At 43.6% G+C, this 18,956-nt stretch overlaps 1 protein-coding gene across 3 annotated transcripts in view; it reads right to left on the bottom strand.

Annotated features, from left to right (window-relative positions):
- RCAN3 (RCAN family member 3) overlaps nt 1-18,643 on the bottom strand; it is a 31,366-nt gene extending 12,723 nt beyond the window's left edge. For 2 of the 3 annotated variants that reach the window (XM_040465098.1, XM_040465089.1), the window contains exon 1: nt 18,392-18,643. In XM_040465098.1, coding sequence (XP_040321032.1) covers nt 18,392-18,586 — 195 coding nt within the window. In that variant the 5' untranslated portion in view covers nt 18,587-18,643. Of the gene's footprint in view, nt 1-346; nt 370-18,391 lie in introns of those variants that run through there. The other variant, XM_040465114.1, reaches the window with a different exon arrangement.
- Between the last annotated feature and the right edge of the window lie 313 nt (nt 18,644-18,956).

The following is an 18,956-nucleotide window of genomic DNA, read 5'->3' as shown; positions in this document are numbered from 1 at the left end:
CCGCCCTTGGCTGGTAGCTCCGCCCTTGGCTGGTAGCTCCGCCCTTGTGTGAATCCACAGGTACCAATAGGCAGATTCCTGACATCCTAGCATTAGCACAAAAGGGGTTTAGAAGACTGCAGACAGGAGGTCGGAATCAGCACGGCCTAAAAATAACTTGTGACAAGTAGAATTTATTCAGAAACAAAATGATTACTTTTCTCCTTAGAATTGTTTTAGAAATAATTCACTTTTGTACCCTTCTGAATTCTCAAATAAAATTAACACCATCCTGTTAAACGGTGGTCTTCCACATTTACTTCTGATAAGCAAATGAAGACCCCATAAAATCCAAATCGCCATTGACCATTCTATTTTTCCAGTGGTCTCTTCGTGTCCCCTCGGGCAGTACCACATCTGTAGGAGTAACACAAGTAATTGTGCCTGAGGCTCTTCCTGCTATAGCAGTTTTCCACAAAATACAGACGCTGCCTTCATACACTGAAATCACTGGCGCAATGAGTCAGCAGTAAAAATGGCTACAAACAGGGGCGCCTGTGTGGCTCAGTCGGTTAAGTGTCCGACTTCAGCCAGGTCACCATCTCGCGGTCCGTGAGTTCGAGCCCTGCGTCGGGCTCTGGGCTGACAGCTCAAAGCCTGGAGCCTGCTTCGGATTCTGTGTCTACCTCTCTCCCCTTCTCATGCTCTGTCTCAAAAATAAACAAAACATTAAAAAAAAATTTTGTTTTTTAATGGCTACAAATACCTTGCACCTAAAATATGTGAGGACAACATGTAACCGACAGCTTTCTTGGGAACTCAAGAAGAGTACTTTGCAGCTGGGCAGGAGCCACACAAAACCCATTAAGAGAGAAGAGCAGAATGGGGCGCCTGGGTGGCGCAGTCGGTTAAGCGTCCGACTTCAGCCAGGTCACGATCTCGCGGTCCGTGAGTTCGAGCCCCGCGTCGGGCTCTGGGCTGATGGCTCAGAGCCTGGAGCCTGTTTCCGATTCTGTGTCTCCCTCTCTCTCTGCCCCTGCCCCGTTCATGCTCTGTCTCTCTCTGTCCCAGAAATAAATAAACGTTGAAAAAAAAAATCTTTAAAAAAAAGATGTGTGACTGTGTCTTTACAGAAGATGTGTGCCCAATGCAGAGGCCATTTTTTTTCAGCAGTTTGGTGGCCAATCACCACCCTGAAAACGACTAGAAAACGGTTTGCCACTGAAGGAGGGGAATGAGATCCACAACCACACCACCACAGCCAACTGGAACACGAACAGTTAAACTGATGAGTGGCAGTCAGGGCCTCTACCAGGAGGTGCGACCCAGCCACGCTCTCTCATTCACTCAGTTTTGGAGTTCCAGAGGTGCTGCACTCAATCGGTGCTACTCACATGGTACCGGTAGCCCATCGGGAAACAAAAGCACTTTTTATTTGGCTTTTCTGGGGAATGTTTATCGGAAAGGCGCAATCTTTGAAGCCCTCACTGTGAGAACTTCCAGCGAGATCCCAGCTCCTGACAGTCCCTGGGCAGCAGCAAGGGCCTTTTCTTTTCAGCCTGAAGCCTGGTTGTTTACAGAAAAGAGCAGAGGAGACAGAGGAGCAGACTGTGAGGCCTCCTGGAGGAAAAGGGCAGATGCAACCAGCTTGGGGAGCGAGCAGACACAAGGAGAAAAGCAGAGAATGCGGTCTTGCTCAGCCTGTCTCCTACCCTGACCATTACTGTGCTGCCTTTTACTGTGCATCTTGAAGAGGCAGTCAGGTTACAGGTGGGCATTACCCAACGTGAGGACTCAAGGTGGCCCGTGGTTTGTAAGCTCATCCAGGCCCTTGGGCTCAAACACAGTTTCTGATCCGACACTAGAGGTGAGAAAGACCACAAAAGTGATTTCTTTCCCTGAAAACCATGTGAATTTCCTCAGGCACAAGGAAAACCGCATCAGTCACCCAGACTGCCGTTCCAAGAACCCAGGCTTCAGCTGGCAAGGTCAGTATCGTATATTCACGCACAAGGAAATCCATGATTCTGCCCTCCGGGGTGTCCAGCTGAATCTCTACTTCCTCTTTTCTCTTCTCCCCATTGATGAAGTAGGAAAGATGAGGGAAGCCCAGGCTCAGCTTGAACTTCGTATCTCGTCTCAGGCTTCTATCGAAGTCAACGCTGTGGTCCCTTTCCTATGACTTTGGTGATGGAGCACTAGCTCTGATGAACGTACCAAACCCTCCTCTATATCCATTCCTGAGGAACAGAAGCTCTCTGCTCACTGGCCTTTATCATGGATAAAATACTCCTTCTTCATCCAGTTAACAGAGACTGGTCACTTCTCCAAACACGAGACCACAAAGGGAAGACCTCAGGAGGAATCCCTAACCTGGAGGGACAACTTCAGGAAGGTCTGATGGCTTCTACCAGGCATTTATCTCCTCAAGTAACAGAGCTCTAGAGCTAGACTGTCTGGATTTGACAGGCAGTTTGCTTACCTTCGCTGTGCCTACTTTCCTTACCTGTTAATTGAGGATAATAAAAGTACTCACTTCATTGGGGTATTATGGAGGACAGAGTGAATACTTAAAGCTCTTAGAACAGGAATAGTTCTCTAACAAGTACTCTAACGAGAATAGAGTACTGTTACTGTTATTAACACAAACAGGGTAGGGCTTTGACAATATTCCACTTGCTATTCTGTGGTCGCAAAAAACCAGCTGCTCTTCTGTACGATGCGGATTCCCCAAGAAGGAGGTGAACGCACAAGCAGTGACACAGTATGAACTAGATGGCAGGTACCGTGGAGGCTGCCAATGGAAAATTAGAATCTGCCCTTCCTAACCGTCCATTAGGAACTGTTCAGATGCATCACATTGCTGGAGCAGCCACCTGGAGACATGCCCTCCCCAGAGACCTGGGTGTTCTGGGCAACAGTGTACCACTGATTGATGACATCAGTGCCCCGTCTTCTCAGGATCTTCAGAACTAGACCTATGCCCCCTGACCCTTCGAAGCAGAGAAACTGCTTCTCTGTTAGGACACTGAGGAACTTGTATTACTCTGCTATGAACCTGGGACTTGAATGGAGGGAGAAGATAGCAGGGATTTTTTTTTTTTTTTTTTGTAGTTATAGCAGAATTCTCCACGTTGAGAAAATACACTGTTTTCACTTCAGTGGCTTTTAATCTTATTTTTTTGTTTTGTTTGCTATTTCTTACAATTTAACTGTTTGGTGGGGCGCCCAGGTGGCTCAGTCAGTTAAGTGTCTGACTCTTGATCTCGACTCAGGTCATGATCTCTCGGTTCATGAGATCGAGCCCTGCGTGGGGCTCTGAGCTGATGGTGCGGAGCCTGCTTGGGATTCTGTCTCCCGCTCTCTCTGCTCCTCCCCTGCTCATGCTCTCTCTCTCTCTCTCTCTCTCAAAAATAAATAAACTTAAAAAAAATTAACTCTTTGGTGATGGCCTTGAAAGTGTTTTGCAGGGCAGCTGGGTGGTTCAGTCAGTTAAGTGTCCAACTTTGGCCCAGTTCATGATCTTGTGGTTCACAATTTCGAGTCCTGAGATGGGCTCTGTGCTGACAGCTTAGAGCCTGGAGCCTGCTTCAGATTCTGTGTCTCCCTCTCTCTGTCTCTGCCCCTCCCCTGCTCATGCTCTGTCTCCCCAAAATGAATAAATGTTAAAAAAAATTTTAAAAGAAAAAAGAAAATGCTTTGTTATGTACTCATGGTGCCTGGCTAGACCAGGGGAATGAAAAACCACTTCAAACAAACAGAAATGGATGATATGATGTTATTAAAGTATAAAAGGAAAATGTGAAGCAGAAAGACATGATTCTTTTTAATCAAGGTCAGCTATGCACAAAGATCAAGAATGTTCCATCCTCAAGCTTGCCCATGTGCCAGTGGTTGGCAGTGACTTCGGGATCTATTTCTGTGGACTCCATCTAGGGGTGTGTGTGGTGTGTGTATGTGTGTGTGTGTGTGTGTGTGTGTCTGTCTGTTGAAATCTTCCTCACTGTTCATCCACACTCACTCATTCAGTAAGGCCAGTCCTACCCTAGGTGCTGAGGCTACAAGGACCACATACTGATTGTGTGATTTATTCAAGGATACAAGCTTGTTTTCTCATGGTGTTTTCTTCAAGGACATTAGAGGGTGAAGGTAATTTTTAAGGCTAGAGACCCATCTTTCCAAAGACATGTGAGCTTGAAAGAATGTCACAAACAACAGTGGGAAGAAACTTACACGTATTATTTGTCCTTTAAAAAGAGAAATGTAGCTTTCTTCCTGAACATTTAGACAAGAAGCTTTTAGGCAAAGCCAAGTATAGTTGGTGTGTCCATGCTGATGGGAAGCCGGGAGCCACAGTAGCCCTGAGCAGGGTAGGGTGTCAGAGTTCCAGTGGGGTGAGGAAGGTGGTCACCCGGGAGGCAAGCCTGGCATGGGGGGCCAGAACCCAACAGGGTTCGGAAAGAATGCCCATGAGGGGCAGCCCAGCACAGGGTGTGGAAGCTCAGGGGGCTGAGGAGGGTATCCACGCAGGAAGACTGCCCAGAGCAGGGGAGGAGGAAAGTTATCTCAGCACAGGGGCAGACTGACAGGGTGTCGAAGCCCAAGTGGGGGGAGAACGGGGAGAGAAGGGTGAGGAGGGAGGTCTGTGCGGGGAGGTATTCCAGCACAAGGTCACGGAGCCCAAGTGCGGTGAGGATGTGTCTATGTGGGAAGGTGGCCCAGCACAGCATACTGGATCCTGAGTAGTGGGACCATCAGAACCTGGATGGGGTGAAGAGCACTTTCACATGGTGGGTCTGGGTGCAAGGTGTTGGAGGACAGTGGGGGTAAGGAGGGCGTCCACATGGGGAAGAGGGTGGACGCTGGCAGTTAAGTACAGAGGGAGTGACTGAGTAGGTAAAAATAAGATAACAGAAGCTAATTTTCTCTCTGTCAAAGAAGAGTTACAAATTTGGAATGGGAGAAAACTAGAAACAAATTCTTTAGTGCCGGACTGGGGTTGGAAGTAGAACTGTAAACACACATATGCATGCATCTAGGGATTTCCTAGCTCTGTCCAGCAAGCAGCCCAGGAACAGCGACAGCTAACTCACATATCCTGGTTTCTAAACACTGTTCTCCACTGGAAGGAGTCAGGGCTCCTTGGAGAAATGGCGGATTCTAGGGCCGGGGCAGGCAAAGTACAAGGAGATAATTCTGGAATATCTTGTGCTAGAGAGTTTAAGGACGTACGCAAAGAATGGTGGGCACATGTCAAAAAGACACAGAGGCCATCTTGAAGGGGCAACCACTGCCCAAACCTGGGACAAGTCAAAGTAATGGCAGTTGACAGATTAGACCAAGGAAGAAGATAGGAAAGCATGGGGCGCCAGGGTGACTCGGTCGGCTAAGCGTCCGACTTCGGCTCAGGTCATGATCTCAGTTTGTGAGTTCAAGCCCCACGTCGGGCTCTGTGCTGACAGCTCAGAGCCTGGAGCCTGCTTCGGATTGTGTGTGTGTCTCTCTCTGTACCCCCAACACTCACGCTCTGTCTCTCTCTGCCTCTCAAAAATAAATAAAAATGTAACAACAACAACAACAACAACAAAAAGATAGGAAACTATGAATTGTACTGATATGAATAAATGAATATCTTAGAACACTGATAGGGAAACAGAACACTTACAAATACCTCCCACAAAATAATTATAAGGAGAAAGAGAATTACTTGACAGTGGACACACCTGGGAGATGACCTTAATCAAGGGCTCAAAGTGAATTTTGTCGGTAATGGGACAAATGGAAATCTCTCCCCCGGACAGGACGCAGTGAGAACAGAGCATCACTTCCATGGTATTCTGGCTGAAGATGCACAACCTGGATCTAATCCCAAAGACACATCTCAGGAACCGAAATGAGACATGCAACAAAATAACCAGCCTGGAATCTTTGAGTGCGAACACCAACAAAGACCAGAGGAGACTAGAAATTCTTCCAGACTCAAGGAGACTAAAGGGGCCGGACAGGTAAGTGCAATGCGACAAAAGGAGCTGAAGTTTTTTTTTTTTTTTAATTTTTTTTTTTCAACGTTCATTTATTTTTGGGACAGAGAGAGACAGAGCATGAACGGGGGAGGGGCAGAGAGAGAGGGAGACACAGAATCGGAAAGAGGCTCCAGGCTCTGAGCCATCAGCCCAGAGCCTGACGCGGGGCTCGAACTCACGGACCGCGAGATCGTGACCTGGCTGAAGTCGGACGCTTAACCGACTGCGCCACCCAGGCGCCCCTAGGAGCTGAAGTTTTTGACGTAAAGGACATTATTGGAACAGCCAGAGAATTGTGAATGGAGTCTGAGGATGAGAAGGGTATAATAAACCAACGTTAATTTCCTGAATTTTGTATTTTCTCCTAGGAGAAGGCCCTTGCTTGCAGGAAGCACATATCTTAGTCCTGGGGTGATGGGCATCACTGTTGGCAACTTACTCTCAAAACAGTTCAGGAAGAAAAGAGTTCTTTGTACTCCCAAACCAGTAAAAATACTTTGCTACGCACTTCAAACACGCTGAACTTGTTTACCCGCTTATTTACACACACACATACACACATATGTTACGGGCATGTCCTGCTGCCCTTGTATCACCTATAAAATTTGTAAAAATGGAATGTAAATCAGAGGAGGAAATAAAAGAAACAGAAAGGACATGGTTACTAAAATCAATTTATGAGGCTTCGACATAAATGTTGGCGAGTGTTGGTATCCTGACCCTGTAGGTGACCCTCCCAGTCTCACTCAGCTCATATTTGATGGACAGCAAGGCTCGAAAGCTGGGCTCCGTGCCAGGCAGTGTGGAGATGACACGTGTGACCCTCCCCAGGGCTCATTCCTGAGTCATCCCGACCCCTGGGAGCCCTGCTTCGGACAGATCGGGAACACACTCACATGGGTAATCCAGCTGTTTCTTCGGACCTAAGAGCCTTGAGTCCTGCCTTGACTTAGGGAATGGCAGATCTTTCCCAACTGAAATGAGATTATGGGGGGCGGGGGCGGCGGGGGGGGCGGGGACCTCTGATGAAGGATAGGTGCCAGTGTATTTTGATAAGGGTAAACTGGGGCGCCTGGGTGGCTCAGTCGGTTAAGCGGCCGACCTCAGCTCAGGTCATGATCTCGTGGTCCGTGAGTTCGAGCCCCGCATCGGGCTCTGTGCTGACAGCTCAGAGCCTGGAGCCTGTTTCAGATTCTGTGTCTCCCTCTCTCTGATCCTCCACCGTTCATGCTCTGTCTCGTCTCAAAAATAAATAAATGTTAAAAAAAATTTTTTTTATAAAGGTAAACTATATGGCACTCTGTCTATACGTACACATTAGAGATTAGTTAGTTAAATTGTTAGGAGAGATTTCAACTAAATTATAGGAAGCCAAGGTGGACTCATTATCACACTGTTCTTCCTCATTATTCAGGTCTCAGCTCAAATGTCATTTCTTCAGATAGGTCTTCCCTGACCACTCTAGTTAAAAACGACCACCGACAACTCCCTATCTACTTTTTTTTTTTAAATTTTTTTTTTCAACGTTTATTTATTTTTGGGACAGAGAGAGACAGAGCATGAACGGGGGAGGGGCAGAGAGAGAGGGAGACACAGAATCGGAAACAGGCTCCAGGCTCTGAGCCATCAGCCCAGAGCCCGACGCGGGGCTCGAACTCACGGACCGCGAGATCGTGACCTGGCTGAAGTCGGACGCTTAACCGACTGCGCCACCCAGGCGCCCCCCTATCTACTTTTTATTCTGTTCATAGTACTTGTTATTACCCAAATTTCTTATGCACTTGTTTGCATGTTAGTATCTTTCTCTCCCTATGCTCCCCAAGGGCTGGCACGTCATCTTGTTCACTGTGGTCTCCCTAGACCCTGTAATTGTAACTGTGGCTGGCACAATGCTCAATGCTTACTGCACACGTGAAGCAACAGAGAACGTGGAACCTGTAAACCAATGATCTCTAAGAACATGACAGCCTCATGAGAACCACCTCATTACTCGCTGGTATCTTAATATTGCCGATAATTAGGATACCTAATGACCTAATGAAAGGACTCAAAATCCTTTTTAACTCTTGGTTTTGAGACAATGTATTCACAGTAGAAACTACAAATATACTTAAAGGTAACTGGAGACAGCTCTTTCATCTCAAAAGCTTCTACGACATTTGAAAATCCCGAAATGTTATAAGGTACTGTGGTGTGTGGTCCGAGGACCCAGCGTGAGTCCACGAAGTTTGCTACCAGTCCAGGGAGTGTCTAGAAACACTTCAGCAAGTTTACATTGCTGTGACCTTATTACTGCATTTTACCAAAACATCAGTCTGTGATAGTTTGGAGGAAAAGCCTGGTCCTCCACTAAGCAATCAATTTGAAAAGCGTTCATTTATAGCTTATCCAGAAATTCGTTAAAAAGTAACAACAATGTTAATGACCAGCCTGGCAAAGATGTTAAATTCTGAAAACAGAATGCATTGGTAATGCTATGGTGCCACGGGAACTCTTTTACGCGGCTGGCAGGAATGAAAACAGGTACTGACTGCACTTTGGAGACCACGTGACAGGATCTGCTAGGATTGAAGAAACGCAACCCTACAAGCCAGCAACATCAGTCCCAGCTAGACACCCTGGGGAACCCACCCTGCACCCCCCACACGCACAGAACATTCAGCATCGCTGTTGCAACGGCAACCTATCAAAAATAACCGAAAGGTCCAACATAAGAAGGGGTAAAAAAGTTGTGGTAATCTTCTAAAATGGGACACTATATAGCAAGTGAAACAATACGTATTTCAACGTGGATTAATCCTCCAGATATAATGTTGAGGGGGAAAAAAGAACTTTTACAATATGCCATTTATATGAAATTAAAAATAATGTAAAATACTATGTATTTCACTGTGTTTTAGTTTTTTAGCACACAGATCCTGCACGTACTTCCTTAGATTTATACTTCAATATTTCATGGTACTACTGTAAATGGTAATGTTTTTTATTTATTTATTTTATTTTTTTAATGGTAATGTTTTTTAAATTTCAGTTTCCAAATGTTTATGGCTAGCATATAGATGTACAGTTGATTTTATATATTGACCCTATGTCCTCCAATCTTCCTAAACTCACTTATTAGTTCTAATGGTTTCTAGGTGATTCCTTTCTACATGGACAATCATGTCAATTGCAAACAGTACAATTTAAAAATACAGAACAACCCAGGTTTGAATGTATAGATCCACTTATAATATATTTTTGTTGATATAGTATAACAGAGTATATGTATTCTCTCTTATGATTTTCATATTTCTTTTTTCTAGCTTGCATTATTATAATATAGTATGTAATACATAACATACAATGTATGTGTTAATTGACTCTGTTATTGGCAAGGCTTATAGTTAAATTCTGGGGGAGTCCGAAGTTATACATGATTTTTTTTTTTCAACGTTTATTTATTTTTGGGACAGAGAGAGACAGAGCATGAACGGGGGAGGGGCAGAGAGAGAGGGAGACTCAGAATCGGAAACAGGCTCCAGGCTCTGAGCCATCAGCCCAGAGCCCGACGCGGGGCTCGAACTCACGGACCGCGAGATCGTGACCTGAGCTGAAGTCGGACGCCTAACCGACTGCGCCACCCAGGCGCCCCAGTTATACATGATTTTTAACTCCATGGAAGATCAGGGCTCTTAACTCTAGCATCGTTTAAGGGTAAATCATAGTATACATGCATACACAGTATTTTGAACCACAGGAAATAGCAATATTTGATCACGTGACCTACAAATACAGCAATTTCATATGGTTAGGCTTAATAAACAGTTGAAATTACATGGGAAATCATAAACACTGAGTTTAGGATAATGGTTATCTGTGGGAGGAGACACAAGGAGTTCAATTATATTAATCAAATTTTATTAGCTAAATTGGGTGGGCACATGGGTTTCCTATTAGTCTTTATCCTCTTTGTAAAGCCTAAAAATCACCCTTTGTTTAAGAGCTTGGGCTAGTGCCTTCACACAAGATAAATAACCAAACCTGAAAGTTATTCACCTGTGTCTTACCTGGACTCCTCGGGAGAGCAGAGGCCAAGGTAAGGGCACACAGAGAGTCTGTTTTGGGAAGTGACTGCACAGGACAGAGGGGGAACAGTGAAACAGGGAAGCACGGAAAGCCAGTCTCCCTTCTGTCCAGGCTGTGTCGTCAAGCCGGTCACCTGTGTGGCCAAGCAGGGTATGATGTGGCCAGGAGCCCTCTGGGAGGGCAGTGAGAAGACCCTCTCAGCGTCAGAGGAAGGGGGACTTATTCACTGGCTTTAGTCTTCCCCTGGTCAAGGGCTTTCCTGTGGGGTGTTAACTCCCTCACGCTTCCATTTCTGCCCAGGCATCGGTACTGCTGAGCAACTTCACACAGGCAGCAGAGAAACACTGCGACGGAATGCAAGGTACCTACGGTGTAATAGTGAGGTTACACCTGTGCACAGCTAGGTGCTCTAGCAAGAGCTGGAGTGAAAAGCGGGGGGCCAAGACAATGTGAAGTAGGACAAAAGAGGTGTCCCGTACATATATGCATACATATTACACACATGTATCTATGTGTGTAGATACATATATATGCTTGTGCGTGTGTGTGTGTATATGTGTGTGTGTATATATATGTATACATACACACACACACACACACGCACAAGCATATTACAAAGAATGTTAAACTCAAGAACAATGGGTTATTTTTTAACTTTTTTTAACGCATTTTTATTGTGGTAAAATATACAAAACACAGAATTTACCATTTTAACCATTTTTTAAAACGTGTACAATTCAGTGGCATTAAGTATATTTATACTGTTGGGAAACACCATTCTCCACCTCCAGAACTCCCCCATGAGCTCAAATTAAAACTGTGTATGCATTAAACTAGAACTCCCAACCGCCATCCCTCCAGCCCTGGCAACTGCTATTCTACTCTCTGGGAGCCAGACCACACTCGCTAGCTCATGTAAGGAAGTCATACAGTATGTGTCCTATTGTGCCTCTTATCTCAGTATGTCTTTCAAGGGCCGTGCAAGTTATACCAAGTATCAGAATTTCATTTACTTTTAAGGCTGTAGAATATTCTATTGTCAGTATATACTGCATTTAAAAAAATTTTTTTCAACATTTATTTATTCTTGAGAGACAGAGAGAGACAGGGCATGAACAGGGAAGGGGCAGAGAGACAGGGAGATAACAGAATCCGAAGCGGGATCCAGGCTCTGAGCTGTCAGCACAGAGCCTGACACGGGGCTCAAACCCACGAACTGTCAGATCATGACCTGAGCTGAAGTCGGACGCTTAACTGAGCCACCCAGGCGCCCCTCCGCTGCATTTTTTTTTTAGTTTATTTGAGAGAGAGAAAGAGCATGAGCAGGGGAAGGGTCAGAGAGAGAGGGAGAGAGAGAGAATCCCAAGCAGGCTCTGCATTGTCAGCATGGAGCCCAAAGTGGGGCTCCAACTCGCAAGTGAAATCATGACCTGAGCTGAAACCAAGAGTCAGACGCTCAACCGACTGAGGCATCCAGGTGCCCCTATACTGCATTTTATTTATTCATTTATCCGTAGATGGACACTTGGGTTGTTTCTACCTTTTGACTATTGTGCATAATGCCACTATTAACACTGGTGTACAAATACCTGTTCGAGTCCCTGCTTTCAATTCTTTGTGTATCTATCCAGAAGCAGAATTGTTGGATCATATGGTAATTCTGTGCATAAGTTTTTGAGGAGCTACCACACAGTTTTCCACAGCAGTGGCACCATTTCACACTCCCACCAGCAGTGCAAAAGGTGCCAAGTTCTCCACATCCTTGTCACTTGCTCTCTGTTTTTAGGACAGGAGCCATCCTAATGGGTGTGAAGCCCTAGCTCGTTGTGATTGTTATTTGTATTTCCCTAATATTAATGATGTTGAGCATCTTTTCATGTGCTTGTTGGCCGTTTATATATCTTCCTTGGAGAGACGTCTATTCAAGTCCTTTGCTTTTTTTTCAAATGGGTTGCTTGTTTTTGAGTTTTATGGTTGGGTTTCAGGATTTCTTTACATATTTAAGATATTAATCGTTTATCAGATAATATGATTTGAAAATATTTCCTGCCATTTTGTAGGTTGCCTTTTCATTGATGGGTGTTTCTTGATGTACACATTTTACATTTTGATAAAATCCAACTTATATATTTTTTCTATTGTTACCTGTGCTTTTGGTGTTATATCCAAGAAATTATTGCCAAATCCAATGTCAAGAAGATTTCCCTCTATTTCCTTCTAAGAGTTTTATAGTTTTAATTCTGACATTTAGGTCATTGATCCATTTTGAATTAATTTTTGTATAAGGTATATGATAAGGGCCCAACTTCATTCTTCTACTTGTGAATATCCACTTTTCCCAGCACCATTTGATGAAAAGACTGTCCTTTCCCCATTGAATGGTCTTGGCACCCTTGTTGAAAATCATTTGACCATACATATAAGGGTTCATTTCTGGACTCTCTATTCCATTAATGTTGGTCAATGTCTGTCTGTATGCCAGAACCACACTGGCTTTAAAAAAAATTTTATTGAGATATAGTTGACATGTAAGTACCACACTATTTTGGTTACTGTAGCTCTGTATTAAGGGAACGTATCTTTTTTTTTTCTTAATGGTTTTTTTTTTTTTTTTTTTGAGAGAAAGAGAGACAGGGCACAAGCAGGGGAGGGGCAGAGAGAGAGAGAGAGAGAGAGACAGAGAGAGAGAGACAGAATCTGAAGCAGGTTCCAAGCTCCGAACTGTCAGCACAGAACCCGACGCGGGGCTCTAACTCATGAGTCGTGAGATCATGACCTGAGCCAAAGTTCAACACTAAACTGACTGAGCCACCCAGGTGCCCCAAGGCAACATATCTTAACATAATAAAGGCCATATATGACAAGCCCACAGCTTGTCCTATATACTCCAGATGAGAAGCTGAAAGCCTTTCTTCTAATATCAAAAACAAGACAAAAATGCCCACTCTTACTACTTTTATTCAACAAAGTATTGGAAGTCCTAGCCAGAGCAATTAGGCAAGAAAAATAAGTGAAAGGCATCCAAACTAGAAAAGAAGTAAAACTGTCACTATTTGCAGATGACATGATATACATAGAAAACTTAAAGACTCCAAAAAAACAACAAAAAAAACCCTGTTAAAACTAATAAACAAATTCAGTAAACAAATAAGTAAACAAATTCAGTTGTAGGATATAAAATTGATACACAGGGGCGCCTGGGTGGCTCAGTCGGTTGGGCGGCCGACTTCGGCTCAGGTCATGATCTCACGGTCCGTGAGTTCGAGCCCCGCGTCGGGCTCTGTGCTGACAGCTCAGAGCCTGGAGCCTGTTTCGGATTCTGTGTCTCCCTCTCTCTGACCCTCCCCCATTCAAGCTCTGTCTCTCTCTATCTCAAAAATAAATAAACATTAAAAAAAATTTTTTTTAAATAAAATTGATACACAAAAATATGTTGCATCTCTTACATTTATAACTATCAGAAAAAGAAATTAAGAAAACAATCCCATCAAAAAAGAAAGAAAGAAAGAAAGAAAGAAAGAAAGAAAGAAAGAAAAGCAATCCCATCTATATTGCATCAAAAGCATAAAATACCTAGGAATAAATTTAACCAAACAAGTAAAAGACCTGTATACTAAAAATTATAAGACATTAATGAAAGAAATAAAGAATTAGTAAATAAATGGAAAGATATTTCAAGCTCACGGACTGGAAAAATCATTATTGTTAAAATGTCCATCCTACCTAAAACAATCTATAAATTCAATGCAATCTGCATTAGAATTCCAATGGCATACTTCAAAGAAATAGAACAAAGAATTCTAAAACTTGTACAGAACTACAAAACTCCCTGAATAGCCAAAGCAATCTTGAGAAAGAACAAAGCTGGAGGATCATGCTCCCTGATTCCAAACCATATTACAAAAGCTACAGTATTTAGGGGTGACTGGGTGGCTAAGTCCGTTAAGCATCCAACTTTGGCTCAGGTCACAATTTCACAGTTTGTGAGTTTGAGCCCCTCATCGGGCTCTCTGCTGTCAGCACAGAGCCCACTTCAGACCCTCTGTCCCCCCACCTCTCTCTCTGCCCTCCCCCGCTCATTCTCTCCCTCTTTCTATCTCCCAACAATATAAACATTAAAAAACAAAAAACAAAAAACAAAACCCACAAAGCCACAGTAATTAAAATACTATGGTACTGGCATAAGACCAGACGCACAGATCAATGAAAACAGAATAGAGAGCTGGGAGATAAACCCACACATATATGGTCAATTTCCGATAAAGGAGCCAAGAATATACAATGGGAAAAGGACAGTCTCTTCAATAAATGGTGCTGGACAGCTACAAATAAAGAATGAAACGCAATCATTACCTTACACCATACACAAAAATTAATTCAAAATAGATTAAAGACTTGAATGTTAGACTTGAAACCATAAAAAAATCCTAGAAGAAAAAAATAGGTGATAAGCCCTTTGGCATAGGTCTTGGCAATGAATTTTTTTTATTAAAAAAATTTTTTTAATGTTTATAGTCATTTTTGAGAGACAGAGTACAAGTCGGGGTGGGGCAGAGAGAGAGGGAGACACAGAATCCGAAGCAGGCTCTAGGCTCTGAGCTGTTGGCACAGAGCCTGATGTGGGGTCTAAATCGCAAACCATGAGATCATGACCTGAGTCAAAGTCAGACGCTTAACCTACTGTGCCACCCAGGCACCCCTTGGCAATGATTTTTTGAATCTGACACCAAAACCAAAAGGAAGAAATGCAAAAAGCAGTGTGACTACATCAAACTAAAAAGTTTGGCACAGCAGAGGAAACCATCAACAAAGTCGGGGGGGGGGGGCGGGGGGAGGCAACCGACTGAACAGGAGAAAATAGTTGCAAATCATTTATCTGGTAAAGAGCTAATATCAAAATATATAAAGAACTCATAAACCCAACAGAAAAAACCCACACAATCTGATTTTAAAAATGGGCATAAGATCTGAACAGACATTTCTCCAAAGACGTACAAATGGCCAACAGGTACACAAAAAGATGTTCAACATTGTTAATCATCATGGAAATGCAGATAAAACCACAATAAGATATCACCCTCAGACCTGTTAGAATGGTTATTGTCAAAAAGAGAAGAGACAAGTATTGGTGAGGTATGGAGAAAAGGAACATTTGTGCATTGTTGGTGGGAATGTAACTGGTGTAGTCACTACGGAAAACAGTGTGGAGTGTCCTCAAAAAATTAAAACCAGAAAGAAAAAAAATAGAAGGGGGCAAACCATTAAGAGACTCTTAACTATAGAGAACACACAGAGGGTTGATGGAGGGGAGGAGAGTGGGGGATGGACCAGATGGGTGATGGACACTAAGGAGTGCACTTGTGATGAGCACTGGGTGTTATATGTAGGTGATGAATCACTAAGCTCTACTCCTGAAACTGATATTACACTATATATGTTAACTAATTAGAATTTAAATAAAAACTTGAAATATTAAAAAAAGGAAAAAAAATTAAAAACAGAAGTACCATATGATCCAACAATACCCCTTCTGGGTATTTATCCCAAGAAAACAAAAACACTAACTTGAAAAGATATCTGCATCCCATGTTTATTGCAGCATTATTTACAATAAGAAAGATATGGAAACAGACGGTCTATCAATGGATGAATGGATAGACATTGTAGTGTATGTTGTATGTGCATTTACATACATATGTACATATACACATATATACACAATGGGACGTTATTCAGCCATTAAATTTTTTTTTCCACGTTTTTATTTATTTTTGGGACAGAGAGAGACAGAGCATGAACGGGGGAGGGGCAGAGAGAGAGGGAGACACAGAATCGGAAACAGGCTCCAGGCTCCGAGCCATCAGCCCAGAGCCTGACGCGGGGCTCGAACTCAGGGTCCGCGAGATCGTGACCTGGCTGAAGCCGGACGCTTAACCGACTGCGCCACCCAGGCGCCCCATTCAGCCATTAAAAAAAAAATGAAATCTTGCCATTTAGGACAACACAGATGGACCCTGAGGGCATTATGTTAAGTGCAGTAAGTCAGACAGAAAAAGGCAATTACCATATAATCTCTCTCATTAGGGGAATTTTAAAAAACAAAACAAAACAAACAAAATGAACTCACAGAGAACAGATTGGTGGTTGCCAGAGGCAGGGGGAATGGGGTGACAAAATGGGAGAATGTGGCCAAAAGGTACAAACTTCCAATATAAAATAAGTATTTTGCAGCCTCAGATATTACCATTAAGGCTTTTATGTAAAGTTTACCATGACTGAGAATTGCATATAACACGAGGTCTACTGAACTGCTACTAGAATTTCTGCTGATAAGATTCCCAACTTAATTTAGGTTAGATATAATCCCAAATGGCATGTATGTACGTATGTATTTATTTTGAGAGAGAGAGTGTGCACGTGCAAGAGAGAATTCCAAGCGGGTTCCGGCTGTCCACGCAGAGCCCGATGCGGGGCTCCATGTCACGACCTTGAGATCACGACCTGAGCCGAAATCAGGAGTCACACACTTAACCGTTGGAGCCACCCAGGCGCCCCCCGAGATGGTTTTTTAAAATGAAAACCAACAAGAACTCACCACTTTGGCAAGTTAAAAAAAACTTCCTAGGCTACACTTAAAAAAAAAAAAAAAGTTGGAAGAGAGATTGTGAGGTTTCTTGAAACAATCCTTATGAATTTTAAGATAAACTAGGAACACATGTGAGTTTCGTGTATCGCAAATAAACAACAGAGTTAATGTAATTGTTCCATGAAAACGCAGAGCTCTTAAAAAGTTGAGAAACCTAGGAAGAATGATTTCAAAACGTCTATGTCGTGGCTGAACTTGAGAAAGAAGACAGCACTTGTGAATGAAAACCAACCTGAAAGATACAAAACTGGCGGCTGTGGTCCCTCTCCCTTGCTCCCTCGGGGGTTTCAGCATCTCCAGGCAGGTTTGCTGCAGGAGCGTCCTAACTGGCCCCTTGCTTCTGGCTCTCCTTCCACCACTCCGCCCTTCACATGTTGTCCACTGACCTGCCTAGTATGTAATTCTGATGGTCACCCCTTTGCTCAGAAGACTATTGGCCAGAGAGAGGCAACCCCCTTGAACTTTGCAGGATGCCCCAAGCTGACCTTTCCAGCTTGACTTTTCTTCCCCGTGGCCGCACCTCATCTACGCACCAGCCACACAACTGCTTCCTGAAGTGTCCACACTCATCCCGAGTCAGCTCGTTGGCTCGCTCTGTTTCCTCTGGCCTGAATTCCCTTTCCCTTCCCTGGGAACCTCCTACCCAGCTCACGCTGCCCTCCTCCAATGCCATCTCCCCGTAAGGTCTTTTACTGGACCTGGCTGTCATCCTCTGTCCTCTGACCCCTCGATGTACTTTCAAGTGCCTCCAAAGGAGCTAGTATTCCGTCTCGCGCCAAATTACTTACCATCTCCACTGCGGGACTATCAACTGTCTGAGGCAGAAGCTGTTTAAATTCCTACTCTAGCCCCTGAAGCAAGCAGCACAATGCCTTACACACTGGAGGCGCTCAAGTATGTAGGGAGTCAAACTCTATCAAGTTCTCTCCAAGAAAGTCACTGGAGGGAAAATACTTTGAGGACACAGATGGAAAACTAAGGGATGGGTGATAGTAATGTATTGAGAAAGTCTCAGAACATGCAAAATTTATACCAACGGCAGAAATATTTTACTTTCGTGTGACTAAAACCTACAGGCTTTTGTGAGGTCATGATGGGAGGAAAAAGCCACACATAAAACCTCTCTTTCCAGGTAAATAATATATGAACTAAAGGAGAGTAGCCTTTAAAAAATAAACTCAATCATTTTTCCCCAAGCTGTAGAAAGTAATACAAGAAATGTTGACAAGTCTGTTACAACGGAATCATAAATGTAATCAGCCTCGGAAAAAAAAGCTTCAAATACTTCTGACCTGTGTGAATTTACTCTCAAGTAATAGGAAGCCAGGGTGAAAATCACTAGCTGTTCCTTAATCACAGGCTCCAAGAATGAAGGAATGAATGAATGAATCAGGACTTAATAAGACCTGATTGAGAATGCGCTATAAACCACTGCTTCACAAAATATCTGTGGGAAAGAACTGGTTCGGAAATACCTCTTACGTGTCGTGGACTGTTAGTTACTGTCGTACAATACAATTAAATGCTGCAGCAACGTCTAAAGGTTGAGGCGTGCTTCCTGTACTCGTCACGGGCCAGTAACAGACTGTGCAAACAGGCAGCATCTGCTGCTTCTCCACATCCACATCCACTGAACCCACTACCAAATGCAGGGGAAGGTAGGATACGTGCCTACCTTCTGCTCTCGCACCTCAAACACTGCTTCAGGGACACTGCAAGCAAAGAGCGAGGTAGGCAGATCGCTGAAATCCATCATCTCTTCCAAATCATCTTCATTTTCACCAAAAACCATCTCTTCTTCCTCTTCTTGGTCACTGCTACAGAGATCTGACTGGCTGTCATTCCAAGATTTCATAGTGTCCCTCAGCATTATCCCCTAAAAGCAGGTCTTTTCCGTTTTCAAAGTTCTAAGGTGTCTACCAGGCATCTGGTGTTAAAAAAGAGAAAAGAGCATAAAGATAAGACTTTGAAGGCCAAACACTGTTCCAGTCAATTCTCAAGACAGCAATTTATCAATGGAAGCAATTTTATTCAGGGAAGATAAATCAGAGTCTAAATCAATTCATTACAGTCCTCACAAGTAAGTTCTATATATTCTAATTTGATTTGCTTAGCATAGTTAATGTAATACATTTCACGGCAATGACATATTACAAAAAAAAAAGGGCAAAAAGTTTTCTAGTGACATGGGGGGGGCGGAATGGGCAGTACGAAATGAGACAGTATCAATATGTACGCTA

The sequence above is a fragment of the Herpailurus yagouaroundi genome, unplaced genomic scaffold, assembly GCF_014898765.1.
Source record: "Herpailurus yagouaroundi ecotype Mexico unplaced genomic scaffold, PumYag 77, whole genome shotgun sequence".
NCBI lineage: Eukaryota > Metazoa > Chordata > Mammalia > Carnivora > Felidae > Herpailurus > Herpailurus yagouaroundi.
Note: the sequence above shows the minus strand (reverse complement) of the source record. Positions and strands in the feature narration are given on the sequence as shown.